Genomic DNA, 17753 nt, shown 5'->3' on the forward strand with positions numbered 1-17753 from the left:
ATTTACTAGCTATGGTAGATTTGAAGGGTTTTGACGCAGAGTCCATTACAACTGCCATTGAACAACAGCTAAGGTTGAATGGCATAGACCATGTGAAGGTGGTTGCACAGGCTTATGATGGCGCCTCAGTCATGAGTGGGGCTGTTGGAGGGGTCCAAGCAAAGTTCCGAGAGAACCATCCCATGGCCATTTATGTGCACTGCTATGCACATCAATTGAATTTAGTGCTCTGTTCCACATGTCTGGCCATACCAGAGGCCAGGAAGTTATTTGACCTCCTGCAGAATGTCTATACATTCTTTTCTGGCTCCCTTGTGAACCATGACAAGTTTAAGGAGACTCAGAAACAGCTTGGCTTACAAGCTTCTTAGCTTGTACAGCTGTCCAAGACCCGATGGTCTTGCCAGCTGAGGTCTATCAACGCTATGATAGAGAATTTCCCAGCAGTTCTCACGTGCCTGTCCAATATCAGCAACCCTACGGCTGTGGGTCTGCATGCCAACCTTGCAAGGTTCTCCACAGTTTATCTATTGATGATGTTCAAGACTTTTTTGTCTGTGACAGAAAGTCTACACAAATACCTACAAAGTGAAACTGTGGACCTGGCAAAAGCTGAGGAGTTCAAATGCGCTGTGTGCGCCACTCTACAAGAAATGCGCACTGATGACAAAGCAGCTGAGGTTTATGACCGCGCAAAGGCCTTGTGCGAAACACACCAAATCCCTGAGTCATGTGCTGTACCAAGACAAAGGCAGAAGCAGAGACGCATGGAGGAGTATGTAGTCGAGTCTAGTTGTGGGACAGCGAGTGACCTAGGGCAGGGGTACTCAAATACAAATCTTAAAGGTCCAATATTTTTTTTTCAATAAGACAAAGGTCCGTTTATTACGGTCATTCAAACTTTTAAACAATTACAACAAGATTCTTAACACGAGGTTGCAAAAACTAAAATAATCTGTATGCAGCAGTTTTCATTGTTATTGTGTCTGTGCTCGATCCCTCAGAGCTGCACAGTTATGAATAAAGGCAACTGCACCCTCTTTCATTTAGCATTCCCAATATTGCTTTATAAATGTCTTGCCCCCTTTTCTGTCGACTGAGGTTCGTCAGGCCCAACACATCTTCAACAAACTCCCCCTTTGCCTCATCATAAAAACTCACAAACACCAGCAACTGAGCATTGTCAGTGGTGTCAATGGACTCATCCACCGCTAAGGAAATGCACTATGCATTTTGTATTCCATCACAAAGCTGATTCATCAAATCACCAGCCAGTATGTTCTTCTGGTTGCTGTGGAATCTGAGATGGGGATTTGCTTGATTTGACCTGTTATTTCCTCTTTTAGTTTGCCTTCAAACATGGTCTCCATCACTTCAGTCATGCATTCTTTTATACTTCAGTTATTATCCAGTGGAAAGCCCTTACCTACTGGCCTAGTTCAATCAAAGTGGTTACTTTCTTTTTGCTGGGCAGTGTAGTTTTACACACCGTCTTATTTGACTTTCTCAGGACTTAAAACTGTTTTTTGGGGGAAGACCCCCACAAAGAAAAACATATATTTACACACGTAAGGTCATCCTCTTAACAGTTTGGTATGCTCATCCGTGAGCAGAGCATCAAGTTGACATGTCTATTAGCTGAATGCGGCGATTACCATCTTGTTCAGCAAAACGCCTCACAAACGTATTAAGATCAACAGCTTTAGTGCGTTTTGATTCAATGATGAGTACAGCCAACCTGACAGTCTCTTCTCTGTCATTGTAGACCGCAAATACCTAATTCCTTCAGTACTTGGGTCCGAATGCTTCTCGTTTTGCGCCGTACCGTTCAAATGAAATCGCCGCCAATCATATTTCCACGCTCGCGCCAGGTCCGGGGGAGGGGTTACAAGGCGTGCGTCTTGTGCTGCATTCACTTGTACTCGGACATTAGAGACTTTCTCTCATAAATGTCCGATGAGCCACAACTTTTCTTTCAAAACAAAGCTGCCCACTGGGGTGGCAGCTGGGGTGGCAAGGCCTATTTTGAGGGTAGCAGTTGCCCCCCCATGCCACCCCAGTAGGTGAAACTAGACTACTAGCTACAGTACAGATGCATGCAACTAGATGAGCTGTTAACTCTCGCTCGGACTTTTTCTTTTTTTAAACACACGCATCTTTCCCACCCGCATTCCGCGAAGACCCGCCCTACTGTGCCTCTGATTCGCAGACTGTTGGTGGGGGAAAAAAACGCTGACAGGATGCTGAATGTGATTGAACCAATGCGTTGACAGACACACAGACAGTGGAACAGTCGGACATGCAGAGCGCTGTTTGTAGTGGACATAGCGGAACATTTTGACTCGTTGCGTTGTGGCGATGTCTCGCAGATAACACAAATGAAAAGTATAATTTGCTCAGAGTCCAGAGACAGTTGTGGTTCGGTCCGGATCCGGACCGGAGTCCGGACTTTGAGGATGCCTGACCTAGGGAATGCCGAGAAGTTGAGAACCGCAGTGTATCTACCTTGCCTTGACAGGATGGTTGCTGAGATGGAGCAGCGTTTTTCATCTCTCAACAGCACAGTTCTAAAAGGTGTTCAGGCCTGTAATCCAGGATCTAGCAACTTTCTCTGTGAGGAGGACCTCAGAGGTCTGGCAGATCATTATAATGTGGATCTAAAGCAAGAGGAATTGCTGGTGGCTAAAAACTATCTGGCCAGAAAGCAGGAAAGCCTTCCAATCACTGACATGCAATGTCTTTTCAGTTTGCTGGATCATGTCATGTTCCCAACATTGACACAGGTCATTCAGATATCTCTGACCATTCCAGTGTCCAGCTGCACTTGTGAACGTACATTCAGCGTGCTGAGACGCCTCCACACGTGGTTAAGAAGCACAATGGGGCAAGACAGACTCCACCATCTTGCCATCATGTCTGTTGAGAGAGGAGCACTCTCCAAGTTAAGCCACTGTCAATTGATTGATAGCTTTGCAAAACTGAAACCGAGACGTTACAGTTTACTTTAAAAAAAATGAACATAGACCTCTCCCATCTCTCTGACCATGTACACACCTCATAGGATAGTCACCATCACACCATCATAGGATGGGGGGTTCTCTTTCAGTTTTCAGTTTTCAAGTCCATGTTTGCTGACAGATATTTCATGAAGATTCATTGTGCCTCTTTTGCCTTCATCAGTTAGTGATTTAGAGATACTGTATACAGTTAAGTTCACAAGTAGGCCAATTCAATTCAGTTTGGTTCAGGTAGGCTAGATATTTAATGATGCAGAAAATAACAATCTGATTGTACTATTTATTTATGACACTTTATTATAATAAATAAGTGCAAAAAAATGTTTGCTCGCGTGCTTGCATTAATTATCTGTGCCCATGCTTTTTTCAAAGAAATAACTGCAAAACATTTTTTTTTTCTGTGCCCCTGTTGTGCCCCTGTATAGTATTGGGTCAGCTGACGCCCCTGCTATAACAGACAAAGATTCATTCTGAAAACTGCACTGGAACAACTCAACATCAAGGACATGGATTTCAAGGCAATATTTGAAAGTAAATCAAGAAATGAAGCAAACAAGCTGATCTTCAAATTCCTCAAAAGCACTGGTCTGAGGACAAGGATTTAGTATGAACATTTAATAACTAAACAGTAGGTGGCGATATATGCTCCAAGTGGAAGCGATTCGCCATTAAAGAAAAGAAGAAGAAGAAGAAGAAGATTCGCCATTAAAGAGAAGAAGAAGAAGAAGAAGAAGAAGAAGAAGAAGAAGAAGAAGAAGAAGAGAGGTGAAGGGCGTTTTCACATGTTTAAAATGTACATATATTTGCTTCATTGCTTGTTACTTTGGATTTTAAATAAAACGTTACTGTTGCAGTTCATGAAAACCATGCAGGAAGCATTTTGACATCCCCCTGGATCCTTAATTTGTACACATCACATTATTATTGTGGTCTATGGTGTCATTTTATTATGTTTTTAAACTATCATTCATGTTTTGTTGATCTGTACAGACTAAATGAAATAAAATCAAATACAAAATGTAAAACTTGTGATTTTGAGCTACATAAATACAATTTGATCTGTGTTTGAAACATAAGACACATATACAAATCAATCCATGCAGTTCAAACAAAGAAAGTATTGAAAATGCCTCCAAATACTTAAAATCAAATGACTTACGAAATATAAAGTTCAAAACTATATTCTTAATTATCCATTTCAGATGTTCACCCTGTACTGTTGCCTAAATATTTTATGTTATTTTAGATTGATCCATTTTGGTTTTTTCTGTTCATACTTTTTAGTTTTTTCCGGTCCAGAGGGCCGTTATTGGAAATGTTTGAGTTGAAAGGGGAGACAGAGGGGAGGACATGCCATAAAAGTTCAGCTGGTTCAGGATTCAAACTGGTTTAGGCAGCGGTGGCTGCATATGGGCTTCCAGCTCTAACCACTGACATATCACGCGAACCATCAATCAATGTTTATTTATATAGCCCAATATCACAAATGTTACATTTGTCTCAGTGGACTTCACAGTTTGTACAGAATATCAGTATGACAATACGACACCCTCTGTCCTTAGACCCTCACATCGTACAAGGAAAAACTTCGTGAGAAAACCTACAGTTTAAAGGGAAAAATGGGAGAAACCTCAGGGAGAGCAACAGAGGAGGGATCCCTCTCCCAGGACGGACAGGCGTGCAATAGATGCCGTGTGTAAATTGAAAAGATAATACATTTGCAACATAGGTAGTCCAAATGTTTGGAAATGCATGTGTGTATAATAGGAAGATGAATCCACGAGGATATCCATCCAGGACTTATGATCCAGGACCACAGCCACGACTCAAGATCCAGGACTCGCAATCCATGACACAGGACCGCAGGATCATCCATGACTCCGGATCCCGGCGTATATAGAAACCAAAAAGAAAGAAATTTGGGGAAGCTGGGTTAATCGGAACATGAGAGTACACAGGTATAGACAGAGAGAAGGAAGAAGTAAGATGTCCCCCGACAAACTAAGCCTATATCAGCAAAACTAGGGGCTGAATCTAATCAGCCCTAACCATAAGCTTTATCAAAAAGGAAGGTCTTAAGCGCACTCTAAAAAACGGATGGGGTGTCTGCCGCCCGAACACAAACTGGAAGCTGATTCCACAAAAGTGGAGCTTGATAAGAAAATGCTCTGGCTCCCATTGTACTTTTAGAGACTCTAGGGACAACCAACAACCCTGCATTCTTGGAACGCAATGCCCTAGTAGGACAGTAGGGTATAATGAGTTCTTTAAGGTAAGATGGCGCCTGCCCATTAAGGGCTTTGTAGGCGAGAAGAAGAATTTTAAATTCTATCCTTTGTTCTATAGGGAGCCAGTGTAAGGCAGCCAGAACAGGAGTAATGTGGTCCCTTTTCCTAACTCTGGTTAGTAAACGAGCTGCAGCATTTTGAATCAGCTGAAGCAACTTGACTGACTTCTTGGTACACCCTGATAATAAGGAATTACAATAATCCAGCCTTGAAGTAACAAATGCATGGACTAGTTTCTCTGCATCGTTTTGAGGCAAGATATGCCTGATTTTTGCAATGTTACGTAGATGGAAGTAGGCGGTCCTTGAAATTGATTTCATGTGGATGTTAAAGGATAAATCCTGATCAAATATAACACCAAGATTCCTTACAGTCTCACTGGAGGCCAAATTAATGCCATCCATAGTTAGTATATCTTTAGATAATTTGTTTCGTAGATTCTTCGGGCCAAGTACAATAACTTCAGTTTCGTGTTTAACATAAAAAAATGTAAGGTCATCCACGTTTTTAAGTCCTTGAGGCAGTCTTGAATTTTATTTAGATGATTAATTTCATCAGGCTTGATTGATAAATATAGTTGAGTATCATCCGCATAACAATGAAAGTTTACAGAATGATTCCTTATAATATTGCCTAACGGAAGCATATATAGTGTGAACAAAATAGGTCCAAGCACTGAGCCCTGTGGCACTCCATGGCTAACTTTGGTTTGCATGGAAGATTCATCGTTGACACGTACAAACTGAGAGCGTTCAGATAGATAGGACCTAAACCAGCCTAAAGCAGTTCCCTGTATGCCAACTAAGTGCTCTAGTCTTTGCAATAGGATATCATGGTCGATAGTATCAAATGCAGCACTAAGATCGAGCAAGACAAGAATAGAGACAAGTCCCTTGTCTGAGGCTATTAGAATGTCATTTGTGACTTTAACCAGAGCTGTCTCTGCGCTATGTTGTGTTCTAAAGCCAGACTGAAAATCTTCAAATAAATCATAGTTTTTTAAGTAATCACGCAGCTGTTTTGCGACTGCTTTCTCAAGAACTTTTGAGAGGAACGGAAGATTAGAAATAGGTCTATAGTTTGATAAAACCTCTGGATCGAGGTTGTGCTTTTTAAGAAGCGGTTTTATCACTGCTACTTTGAATGATTGTGGAACATAGCCTGATAATAAAGACATATTCATAATATTTAATAAAGAAGTGCTAATTAATGGAAAAACTTATTTTAACAGCTTAGTTGGAATCGGGTCTAAGATACACGTTGATGGTTTAGAAGAGAGAATCATTGAATTGAATTGTTCAAGGTTTATGGCTGAAAAGCATTCTAGTTTACTATCTAGTGTAATATTAGAACTTACGTTTCCGGGAGCTGTTGATAATACTATACTGGTCAAAGGCAAGAGGTCATTGATTTTGTTTCTAAGAGTAAAAATGTTATCGTTAAAAAAGCACATAAAATCATTACTACTGAGTGCTATGGGAATAGAAGGCTCAGTCGAGCTGTGGCTCTCTGTCAGCCTGGCTACAGTGCTGAAAAGAAATCTTGCATTATTCTTATTCTCATCTATTAATGAAGAGTAGTAGGCTGCTCTCGCTTTACGCAGTGCTTTCTTATATTCATTGAGAGTAATATGCCAAATTAAAAGAGATTCTTCAAGTTTAGTGGAACGCCATATCCTTTCAAGTTGTCTCGACTTTTGCTTTATTTTGCGGGTTTCGGAATTATGCCATGGAGCTAATCTATGTTGTGAACCCATTCTTATCAAGGATTATTGACCTAACCTCTTTCACTCTTTCCTATTATTATCTCCTTTATATTTGGACACATTGTATTGTCTTGTATGTAAATAGCACTTGTTTTGGTGAGCTTAAAACACAACCTAAGCTTTAAAAAAATATATTTATTATTATTTATGAGAGCTTCTGAATCGGACTGTGCCGGCGTACATGTTTACAGGACACTAACTTATAATATATATCCACCCCTTTGCTGCTGATGACTCTCCTCCTGACCTGCACTTTCACACTCATCTTGCAGACACCAGACATATCCAGTGATACAACATGAAAGTGATGTTATCATATCTTCTTTTCTCACTTGATAATATCACAACAGGATCGCTATAAGAAGACTTACTATGATACTATAAAAAAGTGTTATATATAAAGTACTTCGTGGTGAGCAATGTTTATTATTGCTAGCAAATACTGAGCATTTTTTTTTGAGAAGGGTTTGTTTGAGTAATTGTACACATTAGTGGTGTTAATCCAGTGGATGAGTCTGATTCAGTTCAGAAATTCAGTTAAACATCAGTGTGTGCAAAACCAACTACAACGTTTCAACGGCAGTTCTTGCTTTGATTTCCCCTTCCTGCTCAGAGGTGAAGAACAATAAATAAAGTGAGGCTGTCCACAAAACCTCACAAAGACTGAAGGAAAGAGGAGGAGTACAATGTGAGTCAGCTTTAGTATTTATTAGTGAGTTCATAATTGAAAAGGCCATGAAGACGAGCTTGGCATGCATTCTTATTTTCATTCAGCTTTTTGAAGGTAAGAGAAATTCACATTTTATTTTCCTCTTTCAAAAACTGATACGTTTCTATCCAGACAGCTGACATCAACATGTAATGTTCATACAGTGTAATCTGTTTTTATTTACGGGGATGTTTCATCAGACCAGTTGTGTGGCTTTGTTTAGAGCCATGTTAGGTATTAACAGTAAAGACTAAACATCCTTGTTTCTTTAATATTTATGTTGTATACACATTCCTTACTAAACAATCATTAAAATAATTGTGTTGCTCGTATTAAGCTATAAGTATTACACTGAAGTTTGGTCAGGGAGGGTGAGATTGATAGACAAATGTTGAATCCTTTATTGTCTGGATTGTTATGCTTCGCCTACTTGTAGGGCGAAACCATTAAAGGGCCCAGAGTAACAGTTTCACGTGCCACCAAATCTGAAACATGAATAAAAATGAAAGTGAGAGTCAAATAATATTTAGGTGGGACAGTTTTCACAGACAGATCACAGATTATGAAAGTTATAAAACTGTAGGATTTACAGTTTACCTTCAGGGATCAGACTTCCGACGTTTTTATGACCGGTGGGAGAGTTGCTGGAGCATGGATCGTCGCAACATCGACACACCTCATCAATGCCATCGACATTTATCCATCTGATGATTCGAATACAGAATTAAATCATTGTTTTCCTTTCGCTTTGAGTTGAGGGCATCTACACCCAAATCCAATGTTGAAATAACCATTTATTTGTATACATATATTCCATGGGCAACGTCAACATTCTAAAAATATTCTTAAAGCTTACATTTAGCACATTCCTCTCACATGTGTACGGTTTCAGTCAAAATGCTGAGGTAAGCATCACTGTTACATTGATCTGGCTGTACAGAGACAGCATGGAAAATTCATTTTAGAAAGTCTTTATCCTTATATTTACAGTAAACATTAGACCTCATTAAAAATATGTTTCCTTAATTAAGTAACTTGATTACTTAAGCAGCAAGAAATATTAATAGCAACAATTTGAACCAGTTTTAGCTTATACATACTTTTTAACATGAGCCTTTGTAAATGATACTCTGACAAACCTTTTGCAATATTACAGTAAGGAGCAACAATTCACAAAAGAAGTCATAAAAGCACCTTGAATTTATATAATTGCAGGCCTTGTTGACGGGGCTGCTCTTCTGCGTTTCAGAGGTCGCTTTCAGCTGGCAAGTGATACAAATCTAATAAGAGAGACCAAAGAAATGTCATTATACAACTTTGAAGCATTTCCAAACATGACAGTCATTCAGGTTATAGAAGTGGCGCACTGAGTTCCTTGTGTCCTGGGGAAACAGGAAGGCATCGAGCTGCAGCTGAAGAGAAGAAGATCTTGTTCTGGGATTGAAAAGTGCATTTGATCCTTCCTCTTTGGCATCATTGAAGCACCTGACGAAACAAATTACATTTGAATGCATTTTAATCCGTCCCCCAAAACAGGAGTGAATAGATTTGCTAAGCTAAAGTAACAACTCAGGACTTTGTAAACCATCAAATTGTAACTCTAAAACATATTGAATACCCTAGTAGAGGTCTGGCTACTTTATTATAATTCAGTCAGAAAACCCAATGGGCCTGGACACAAAGTTATGAGACAATGTTTATAGCTTAATGTTCAGGTCATTATATTGCGAGTACCCCATGGTAACTCCCCTTTTAAAAAAGAGGCTACTCATGTACAAAGGCTTTGTTGCAGCAACTGAAGTTCAAATATAAACTGGCTGACCTCCAATACATCACCTTTATACAGCTGTTACAACTAAAGCAAATGACACCCCAGAAAATAAATGCCATGGTGTAGAACCGTTTTTAGCAGCAGACAAGCCCAAGAAAAGAAATGGAAGACCAATTGCAATTTTGAGTCCACTCCTAAATGTTAACCGTTATATGGAACACTTTTGCTCATTAGAAAACAATTGTGTGCATTTAATTCTTTTTAGCTGTGAGCAGCTCATCAGTTTTCTTTGTGTATTGCAACATTAAAATGCAAACAAATTAAAGTTTGAATCATTTATTATCTCTTGGGTCCATTGTTTCAGAAAGGTCAGATTCTGTTGGATAGCGGGGGCACAGCCACAGTAACCGCAGCAGTTGGGAGGACTTCATCGAGTGCCGCTGTGTGGGTACTGTTCAGCACCGCTGCCTTCGACTGCAGGTGGGCCTCAGGAGAGGTTTTTTCTAGAAGTTCAGGAACTTCCTCAGCATCTTCATCTGTAGTCACAGAATAAATGTGTTACTGTAAAAGGTGCATTCCAGAGTGCCATTTAAAAAAGGGTTAAGACTTTTCACATTTAACCTTTGTCTGTTCCACTTTTGTCTTCATCTTTATTCTGCTCAGAAGCTAAAGTCAGAACGTCCACCTGGTTTTGGGTCGATGATGAATCAGGAAGCAGTCCTTTCCTCTGATCTTTGACAGAAAAACAATTCAACATTAAGATTTCATCATGGGCAATTTTAATTTAGAGATTGTTAAAGGCTTCAAATGAACAAAGAATAATTCAATACCGGTATTGACCTACCAACTCGGTTTATTCCACCCCTCCACTGGCTGCCATACATTGTAGATCTGCTGATTTTATCAAGAATGGAAGAACGCTCCTCTGCAGTTATGGGCTGGCTCTTCTGCTTGGCTGGCAAGACCATCATCGGACCCACTCTGGCCTGATGTTCCCACACTAACACAAACCAGCATAATGCATGTTAATTCAGTTACCCAGCCATCATCATGTCTAAAACCTATGCCAAAACATGTGACAATTGATCATTATGACAACATCTGCAGCCAATATTCATCATATAAGTTTCTACAAGCTCCCCACCTGTACTGGTCTTCTGTCCACTCCTCCAGAGGGGTTCACGCTCTTCTGGCTTCACAAACCCTCGAGGCCTAAACTTGCTCGGGCTGCTGGGCTTACTGGGAGTTTGCTCAACTCCAACTGGTCTTTTGCATTGCCCACATAAGTAGTCATTACCATCAGCGGACCGCCATCTGATAAATAAAAAGCATTCAGCACCAATACTTGTGTAATTTGACATATTTTAGACTGGATCTCACTTACCTTCCATTCACAAAAGTGCACGCCTTGTTTGGTGCATCTGCGTTATTTATTGGCACAGCATACAGGTGACATGTGATGTAGAGCTATGAGAAAAGCAGGTGTAGGGAAACATAATACATTTGATTTATACAGCACACTTTAAAAGACAAACGTCATCTCAAGGTGCTTCACAAAGGGAAAAATAAGTTAAAAGATATCTAAAGGAGCATATTGGATAAAAAAAAAAAGGCAATATAAAAATAAAAGATTAAGAGCATAAAAAGGTTTAAAAATAAAATAAATAAAGTAAAGGACAGTCTGTAAAATGCGGTGTGGAACAGGTGGGTTTTGAGGCATATCCTAATAACTGTGAGTGATGCCGAGGTCCGTATGTTCTCTGGAAGCTGATTCCACAGACGTGGACCCAGGGAGGAGAACGCACGCTTTCCCATGGTGACCAGTGACCAACGTGCACACACAATCATGTTTAAGGCAATTTAATAGAGCCTCACCTCCCCTCTGTCCTCATTATAAAATCTGAAGGCATCAATGGACATGTGGAGCTTGTCATCCTGTGTCCTGGCTAAGAATTGAGACCTTGAGCCTGGAAGCTGAGAGTCAACAAAGCACCTATGATGAGGCAAAACAAAAACAGCAACACTAAATTAGCACTCATTGACTACTATAACCAGAGTCCACATTACCCACAATGCAACTCCACCGCTAACATTTCTAGTCATATAGAGAGGCGAAGTCCCTCCCTTTCCGGGAGGACCTCCATGAGACCTTATTTCGAAAAAAAAGTTATGCATTGGAGTCAATGGGGAGAGAAAGATTACCTTTCGATTCCGTTTGAATTGTGCCACGAATTACACATATGATGTTTGTCATTTTAAAAGATAATTTTGAAAGTCAAAAAAATAAAAGTATGTCGTAAAATGAGTAAAAACAAAAATTACTTTTTTTGTGTAAAACCGCTCAATGAACTACCTCTCCCGTCCCGCACCAACACCAAGACGGCCTTCACGTTGGCACATTTCACTTCTTTCTTTCAGAATAAGGCGAAAGGTATTAAAAGAGGTGAAAATCACTACAAGTCTGGGCATGTTGAGAGCTGTACATACACACAAGGGGAGTTACTCGGTTCCGTAAGAGCCAGCATGCGGGACCGGGATTCGTAGTCTTTCTAGTTGCGTAGTTCTCATTCATAACACTCCGTTCGATGTCTCACTATGGGATGCGCCTCAACGCATATGCACCAGAAGCATCAATCTCATTACGCCAATCCTGATTGGCTGGTGATCTTGACGCCAACGTCAGGGAATCCACCAACCCTATAAGTAGCTTGCGCCACGACGCAGGCGTCATTCAAACACCTCTTCTCGCTTCGGAGCACATCTCGAGAAAGATCAGTAGCTAGCTAGCTTAACGGTCCACAGACTGATATACGAAGCTAACCTTCGGTCGACGGGCGCTCGCCAGCTACTTTTGCTTCGCACGGGAATTTACTGTATTAACACTCCAGTTAATATCAGAATCTACCCTGCCGTTTTTTTCCAACGGATAACGGTAAGGTTTTTGGATTTTTTCCCGCAAACGGTAACACGCCTGTTGCTCGTTTGTCCTTTCTACGCCGCACCAAGGCTAGCTAAGATGGACTCTTCCCTCCCTCACACCAGAGGAGACGGAGTGTCGGAGGCTCGGCTCTGCGGCTGCGGGCTAAAAATATCGAGTACTGACTCACACCAGGTCTGCTCGTCTTGCCTCGGGCTGCAACATGCCCAGGAGGCTATCGACACCCCCGGCGCGTGCGGGCATTGTTCCCGTTTTACCGCCAAAAGCCGCCGCCGGCGTCTAGCGCGCCAAGCTAGCATGCCGGTCCGAGACCTCCCCATGCCTGTAGACTCGCCGGCCGGCGAGCAGGGCATGGTGGCGACCGCCACGGGTGCCGGGTCCCGCGCTGTGTCAAGCTGGGACTCGGTGGCGGCGACAGCCGCGGGAAGGGGGCCCCGTGCTGTGTCAAGCTGGGGCTCCCAACTGGACCTCACCATGGCCTCACCCGCGGAGGATGTCCTGGAGCTGGACTATGAGGAGGAGGAAGAAGAATACGCCTCGGAGTTTCTTCTCTCCGACTCAGACGAAGGCGAAGATGACATCTTCGTCTCGTCTGCCCAGGCTGCCAAGCCTGAGGCCATGTCTACCTCCCCGGGCGGGGACGAGCCACCGCTCCCCCGCCTCAGCATGGACCTGCAGGCCGTGTGTCAACGCGCTGCATCTAAGCTGGACATCCCCTGGCCTGAAGCGGCCAGAGAGCCCTCCAGGTCTAGATACGAGGGAAAGAACTTGCCCCAAGCCGCAAGGCTGACCAGGCAACTTCTCCCCGTATTTCCGGAGCTGCTGGATGAGGTGTCGGTCTCCTGGAGAGACCGCCCCTTCAGCAGCAAGGCCCCAATCCAGGGAGCCTCCTCTCTGGACTGTGAGGGCATGGAGAAGCTCGGGTTACTCCGCATGCCTCCTATGGAGCCGCTTGTGGCAGCCCACCTCCAACCGCGGGTGTCGGCGGCCCCGAGCAGGAACCCCACACTGCCGACAAAGGCGGACCGGTTCCAGTCCGCAATGACTGAACGGGCCTACAAAGCGGCTGCTTTGTCCGCCAGGGCGCTAAATGTCTCCTCCATGCTAACCGCGTACCAAGCGGAGCTGTGCGCGGACATGACGGTGAAGCCTGAACCGGCCGTGTGGGAGGAGATCATGGCGATCACGGATATTTGCCTCCGCGTGCAGCGCTGTGCAGTACAGGCCACAGGAAAATCGCTGGGGATGATGGTGGTGCAGGAGAGAGCCAGATGGCTAAACCTGACAAACCTCCCCGACCGGGAAAAGGAGGACGTGTTGGACATGCCAATCGTCCCTGAGGGCATATTCGGCTCAGCTCTTGCCTCCATGCAACAGCGGTGTGAGGCCAAGAAGAAGGAGGATGAAGCTCTCCAGCTTTGCCTCCCTCGGAAAGCCCAGCCGCCGCCCCCAACGGTCCTGCGACGGAACTTCCCCCAGGCTACCCCGCACTCGGCCCTGTTCAAGGTCCCGAGATGGCAGAAGCCACAGCCCGCCCCCGGTCTCCCACCGAGACGCGAGGCGCGGACGAATTGGCCGAGAAAGTCCCCGGTCCCGGCAGCAGCCACACAGGCACCGCCGACCCAGACTTTCAGTCACCAGGCGAGGAAGAAGAAGAGGGCAGCCTGACAGCCTTCCCTCCCCCCCTCGGGGAAAGGGCTGGAGGTTTCCTGTTCTCTTTCAGCCCTGGATCGTGTTCCACACGTATCCAGCACCCATGTGTTTCCGGGGGACAACCACGCTCCCGCCTTCCCGCCGCCTCGGGTGATGACTGCACGTCATCCTCCAGTTCGCGCCATGAGGGAAGCAGACTTCACAGCACTGGCAGCAGTTCCTGCCAGTCGTTCAAGTCACACAAACACACACAAGGGTCTAAAAATAAAATGTTTGCCACTGTTGCTTCCAGGCTTAAAGCCAAGGGCACAGTCGAAAATATTAAAAAGACAAATAATAATGTCAATAAACAGTCAGGCGACTGCTCCGCTTCTGAGAGTGGCTATGAACGCCTCTCTCGGAATGCGGACGGTGGCGGCGGTGCATGCGCAGTGTCAACCGAGGTTGTCACCCTAGAGCGCCACCGTGTTCAGACACTAGAGGGCGCCATAACACAACCAATGCGGTCACAGGGTGCAGACAACAGAGATATGGTGACATCCCCGCTCGCTCTGAGGAGCGAAAGGTGGAAAATGCTCACATGCTCTGCTTGGGTTTTCAAAACGATATCACGGGGCTACAGACTCCAATTCGCTGTCACCCCCCCTCGCTTCTCGGGCATTGTGCAATCACATGCCCGGGGAGCGTCGGCTCACATTCTAGAGCAGGAGATTCTCTCGCTACTAGAAAAGAAAGCCATATCCATCGTACCCTCCAAACGGAGTCAGAGCGGCTTCTATTCCAAATATTTCCTCGTTCCCAAACGGGGAGGGAATGGAATTCGCCCCATCCTAGATTTAAGGGCTCTGAACGGGTATCTCAGAAAATACAAATTCCGGATGCTCACTCACACATCCCTACTGCGTCTCGTGCGTCAGGACGATTGGTTCACATCAATCGACCTGAAAGACGCGTATTTTCACATCCCAGTATATTATCCACACAGGAAATATCTGAGGTTCGCTTTTCAGGGTGTCTGTTACGAGTACAGAGTGCTTCCCTTCGGTCTGTCTCTCAGCCCACGGGTGTTTGTGCGATGTACGGAGGCAGCGATAGCCCCGTTAAGACAACAGGGGATTCGCCTGGCAACCTATTTAGACGACTGGCTCCTTCTGGCACAGTCGGAGCAGGAGGCTATTATGCAGACGAATATCCTCATGAAACACCTGCTCGACCTGGGTTTTTGTAATAAACACAGAAAAGAGCATGTTGTCCCCAGCCCAGTCGGTGCTCTTCCTGGGCTTACGCCTGAGCTCGGTGCCCTTCACAGCCCGCCTGTCAGCGGAGAGAGTGAGAGCCTTCAGGGCTTGCCTCGCTCGTTTCCAGCCACGCAAATATGTTCTCTTCAGATCGTGTCTGCGGTTACTGGGGCTCATGGCGTCAGCCATCCTAGTAGTACGTCTGGGCCGCTTACACATGAGGGAATTTCAGCGCTGGGTAGCTGCCCTCAGACTAAACCCCACGCGTCATGGCGCGCGGAGAGTGATGGTCACTGTGCACTGCGTAACGGCGCTACGCCACTGGCTGCACCCGACTTTCCTGGTGCGAGGCGTGCCTATGGGTGCTGTCTTATCGCGGAAGGTGGTCACCACGGACGCATGTCTGACGGGCTGGGGGGGCATATACGAAGGTCGACCTGTGAGGGGTCTCTGGAGCAGAGACCTCCAACGGTCACACATAAATTATCTGGAGCTCTTAGCGGTGTTTCTCACCCTAAGACGCTTTCTGCCTTCTCTCAGGGGACATCATGTCCTCGTGAGGACAGACAACACGACCACGATATCGTATATAAACCGCCAAGGGGGTTTGCGTTCTCTACAGTTACACAGGCTGGCACGCAAACTGATCTTATGGAGCTGCGGACGTCTCCTCTCTCTGAGAGCGACACACGTACCGGGAGTGATGAACCTCGGGGCAGATCTGCTGTCCAGAGGTGCACCACTGTACGCAGACTGGACTCTACATCCAACGATTGTGAGTCAGCTGTGGGTGCGTTACGGCCGGGCCGCGGTAGATCTGTTCGCATCAAAAGAAAATGCTCAATGTCAGCTGTTCTTTTCAATGCGCGATCTAAATGCACCGTTAGGCGTGGACGCGCTCGCGCACGTTTGGCCCCCGGTCCTTCTATACGCGTTCCCACCCCTGGCTCTAATTCCTCCAACTCTGGCCAGAGTGAGAGAACAACGCCACACACTGATCCTGATAGCTCCACACTGGCCTGCAATGTACTGGCTGGCGGAGATATATCAGCTGCTGTGCGGACAGCCATGGCAGCTCCCGCTACACAGGGACATTCTATCTCAGGCGGGGGGAATGATTTTTCACCCTCACCCGGAGCACCTGGCGCTATGGGCCTGGCCCGTGAGTGGTATAACCTGAGTACAGTGGGGCTCCCTCAGAAAGTGATAAACACTATTCAGAGTGCAAGGGCTTCCTCCACCAGGTCTCTCTATGACTGTAAGTGGAGGGTGTTTGAGGAGTGGTGTCTTCAAAAGAAACACATCTCTTTTCAATGCCCTGTCGGTGTGATTCTATCATTTCTACAGGATCTGATTGATAAACACAGAGCTTTCTCCACGATCAAAGTGTACCTGGCTGCTATTGCCGCATGCCATGTGGGCTTTGGGGGAAAGACGGCTAGTCAACATCCCTTGGTCTGCCGTTTTATGAAAGGGGCTCGCCGGCTCCTCCCCGTTTCCAGGTCATTGGTGCCCTTGTGGGACTTGACGGTGGTTTTAGATGGGCTCGCTCGAGCTCCATTTGAACCCCTGGAAGACGCTGACATGAAGCACTTGTCACTGAAGACAGTGTTGTTACTGGCTCTGGCATCTGCCAAACGAGTCAGTGATATTCACGCGCTCTCTGTGCATCCTTCGTGTACTCAGTTTGCCCCGGGGCAAACGAGAGTATTGCTGAAGCCCAACCCGGCCTTTGTGCCTAAGGTGGTTGGCTCATGCACTCCCATTGACCTTGAGGCATTTCCTTCACCGCTAGGTTCCTCTGGGGAACAGCGGCCGAATTTGCTTTGCCCGGTTCGTGCTTTGCGCACTTATATGGACAGGTCGAAAGAGTTTCGGTGCAATGACCAACTCTTTGTATCTTGGGCTAACCCTCATAAGGGCAAGCCCGTTACCAGGCAACGGCTCTCCCACTGGATTGTGGAGACGATTGCTCTGGCTTATACGAGTCAGGGTTTGCAGGCACCAACGGGCCTGCGCGCTCATTCTACTCGTGGATTGGCTACATCCTGGGCTTTGTTCAAGGGTGTTTCCATTCAAGACATTTGTGCAGCAGCGAGCTGGTCCTCGCCGCTCACTTTTGTCCGCTTTTACAGGCTAGATGTTTCTGCTCCAAGTGTGGCCCGCGCAGTGCTGGGCCCCGTATTGGGACAGGGTTCTACCTGTTAAGTTCTGTTTTTGTGTTGGTGATTTTCGAGATAAGCATGTCTGGCAATGCGGGAGTCTCAATATCCCATAGTGAGACATCGAACGGAGTGTTATGAATGAGAACTATAGGTTACTTACGTAACCCCAGTTCTCAGAGTAACATGAAGTGAGATGTCTCACCTGACGG

The 17753-nt window shown here is 45.2% G+C and overlaps 1 protein-coding gene across 1 annotated transcript in view; it reads right to left on the reverse strand.

The window, feature by feature from the left end:
* LOC307016134 (zona pellucida sperm-binding protein 3-like) overlaps positions 1-17753 on the reverse strand; it is a 64140-nt gene that overhangs the window by 14148 nt on the left and 32239 nt on the right. Inside the window, exon 9 of the mRNA XM_079645169.1 lies at positions 10172-10282. Coding sequence (XP_079501295.1) covers positions 10172-10282 — 111 coding nt within the window. The remainder of the gene's footprint in view (positions 1-10171; positions 10283-17753) is intronic.

Source organism: Notothenia rossii, assembly GCF_949606895.1.
Source record: "Notothenia rossii genome assembly, chromosome: 8".
NCBI classification, from domain to species: Eukaryota; Metazoa; Chordata; class Actinopteri; order Perciformes; family Nototheniidae; genus Notothenia; species Notothenia rossii.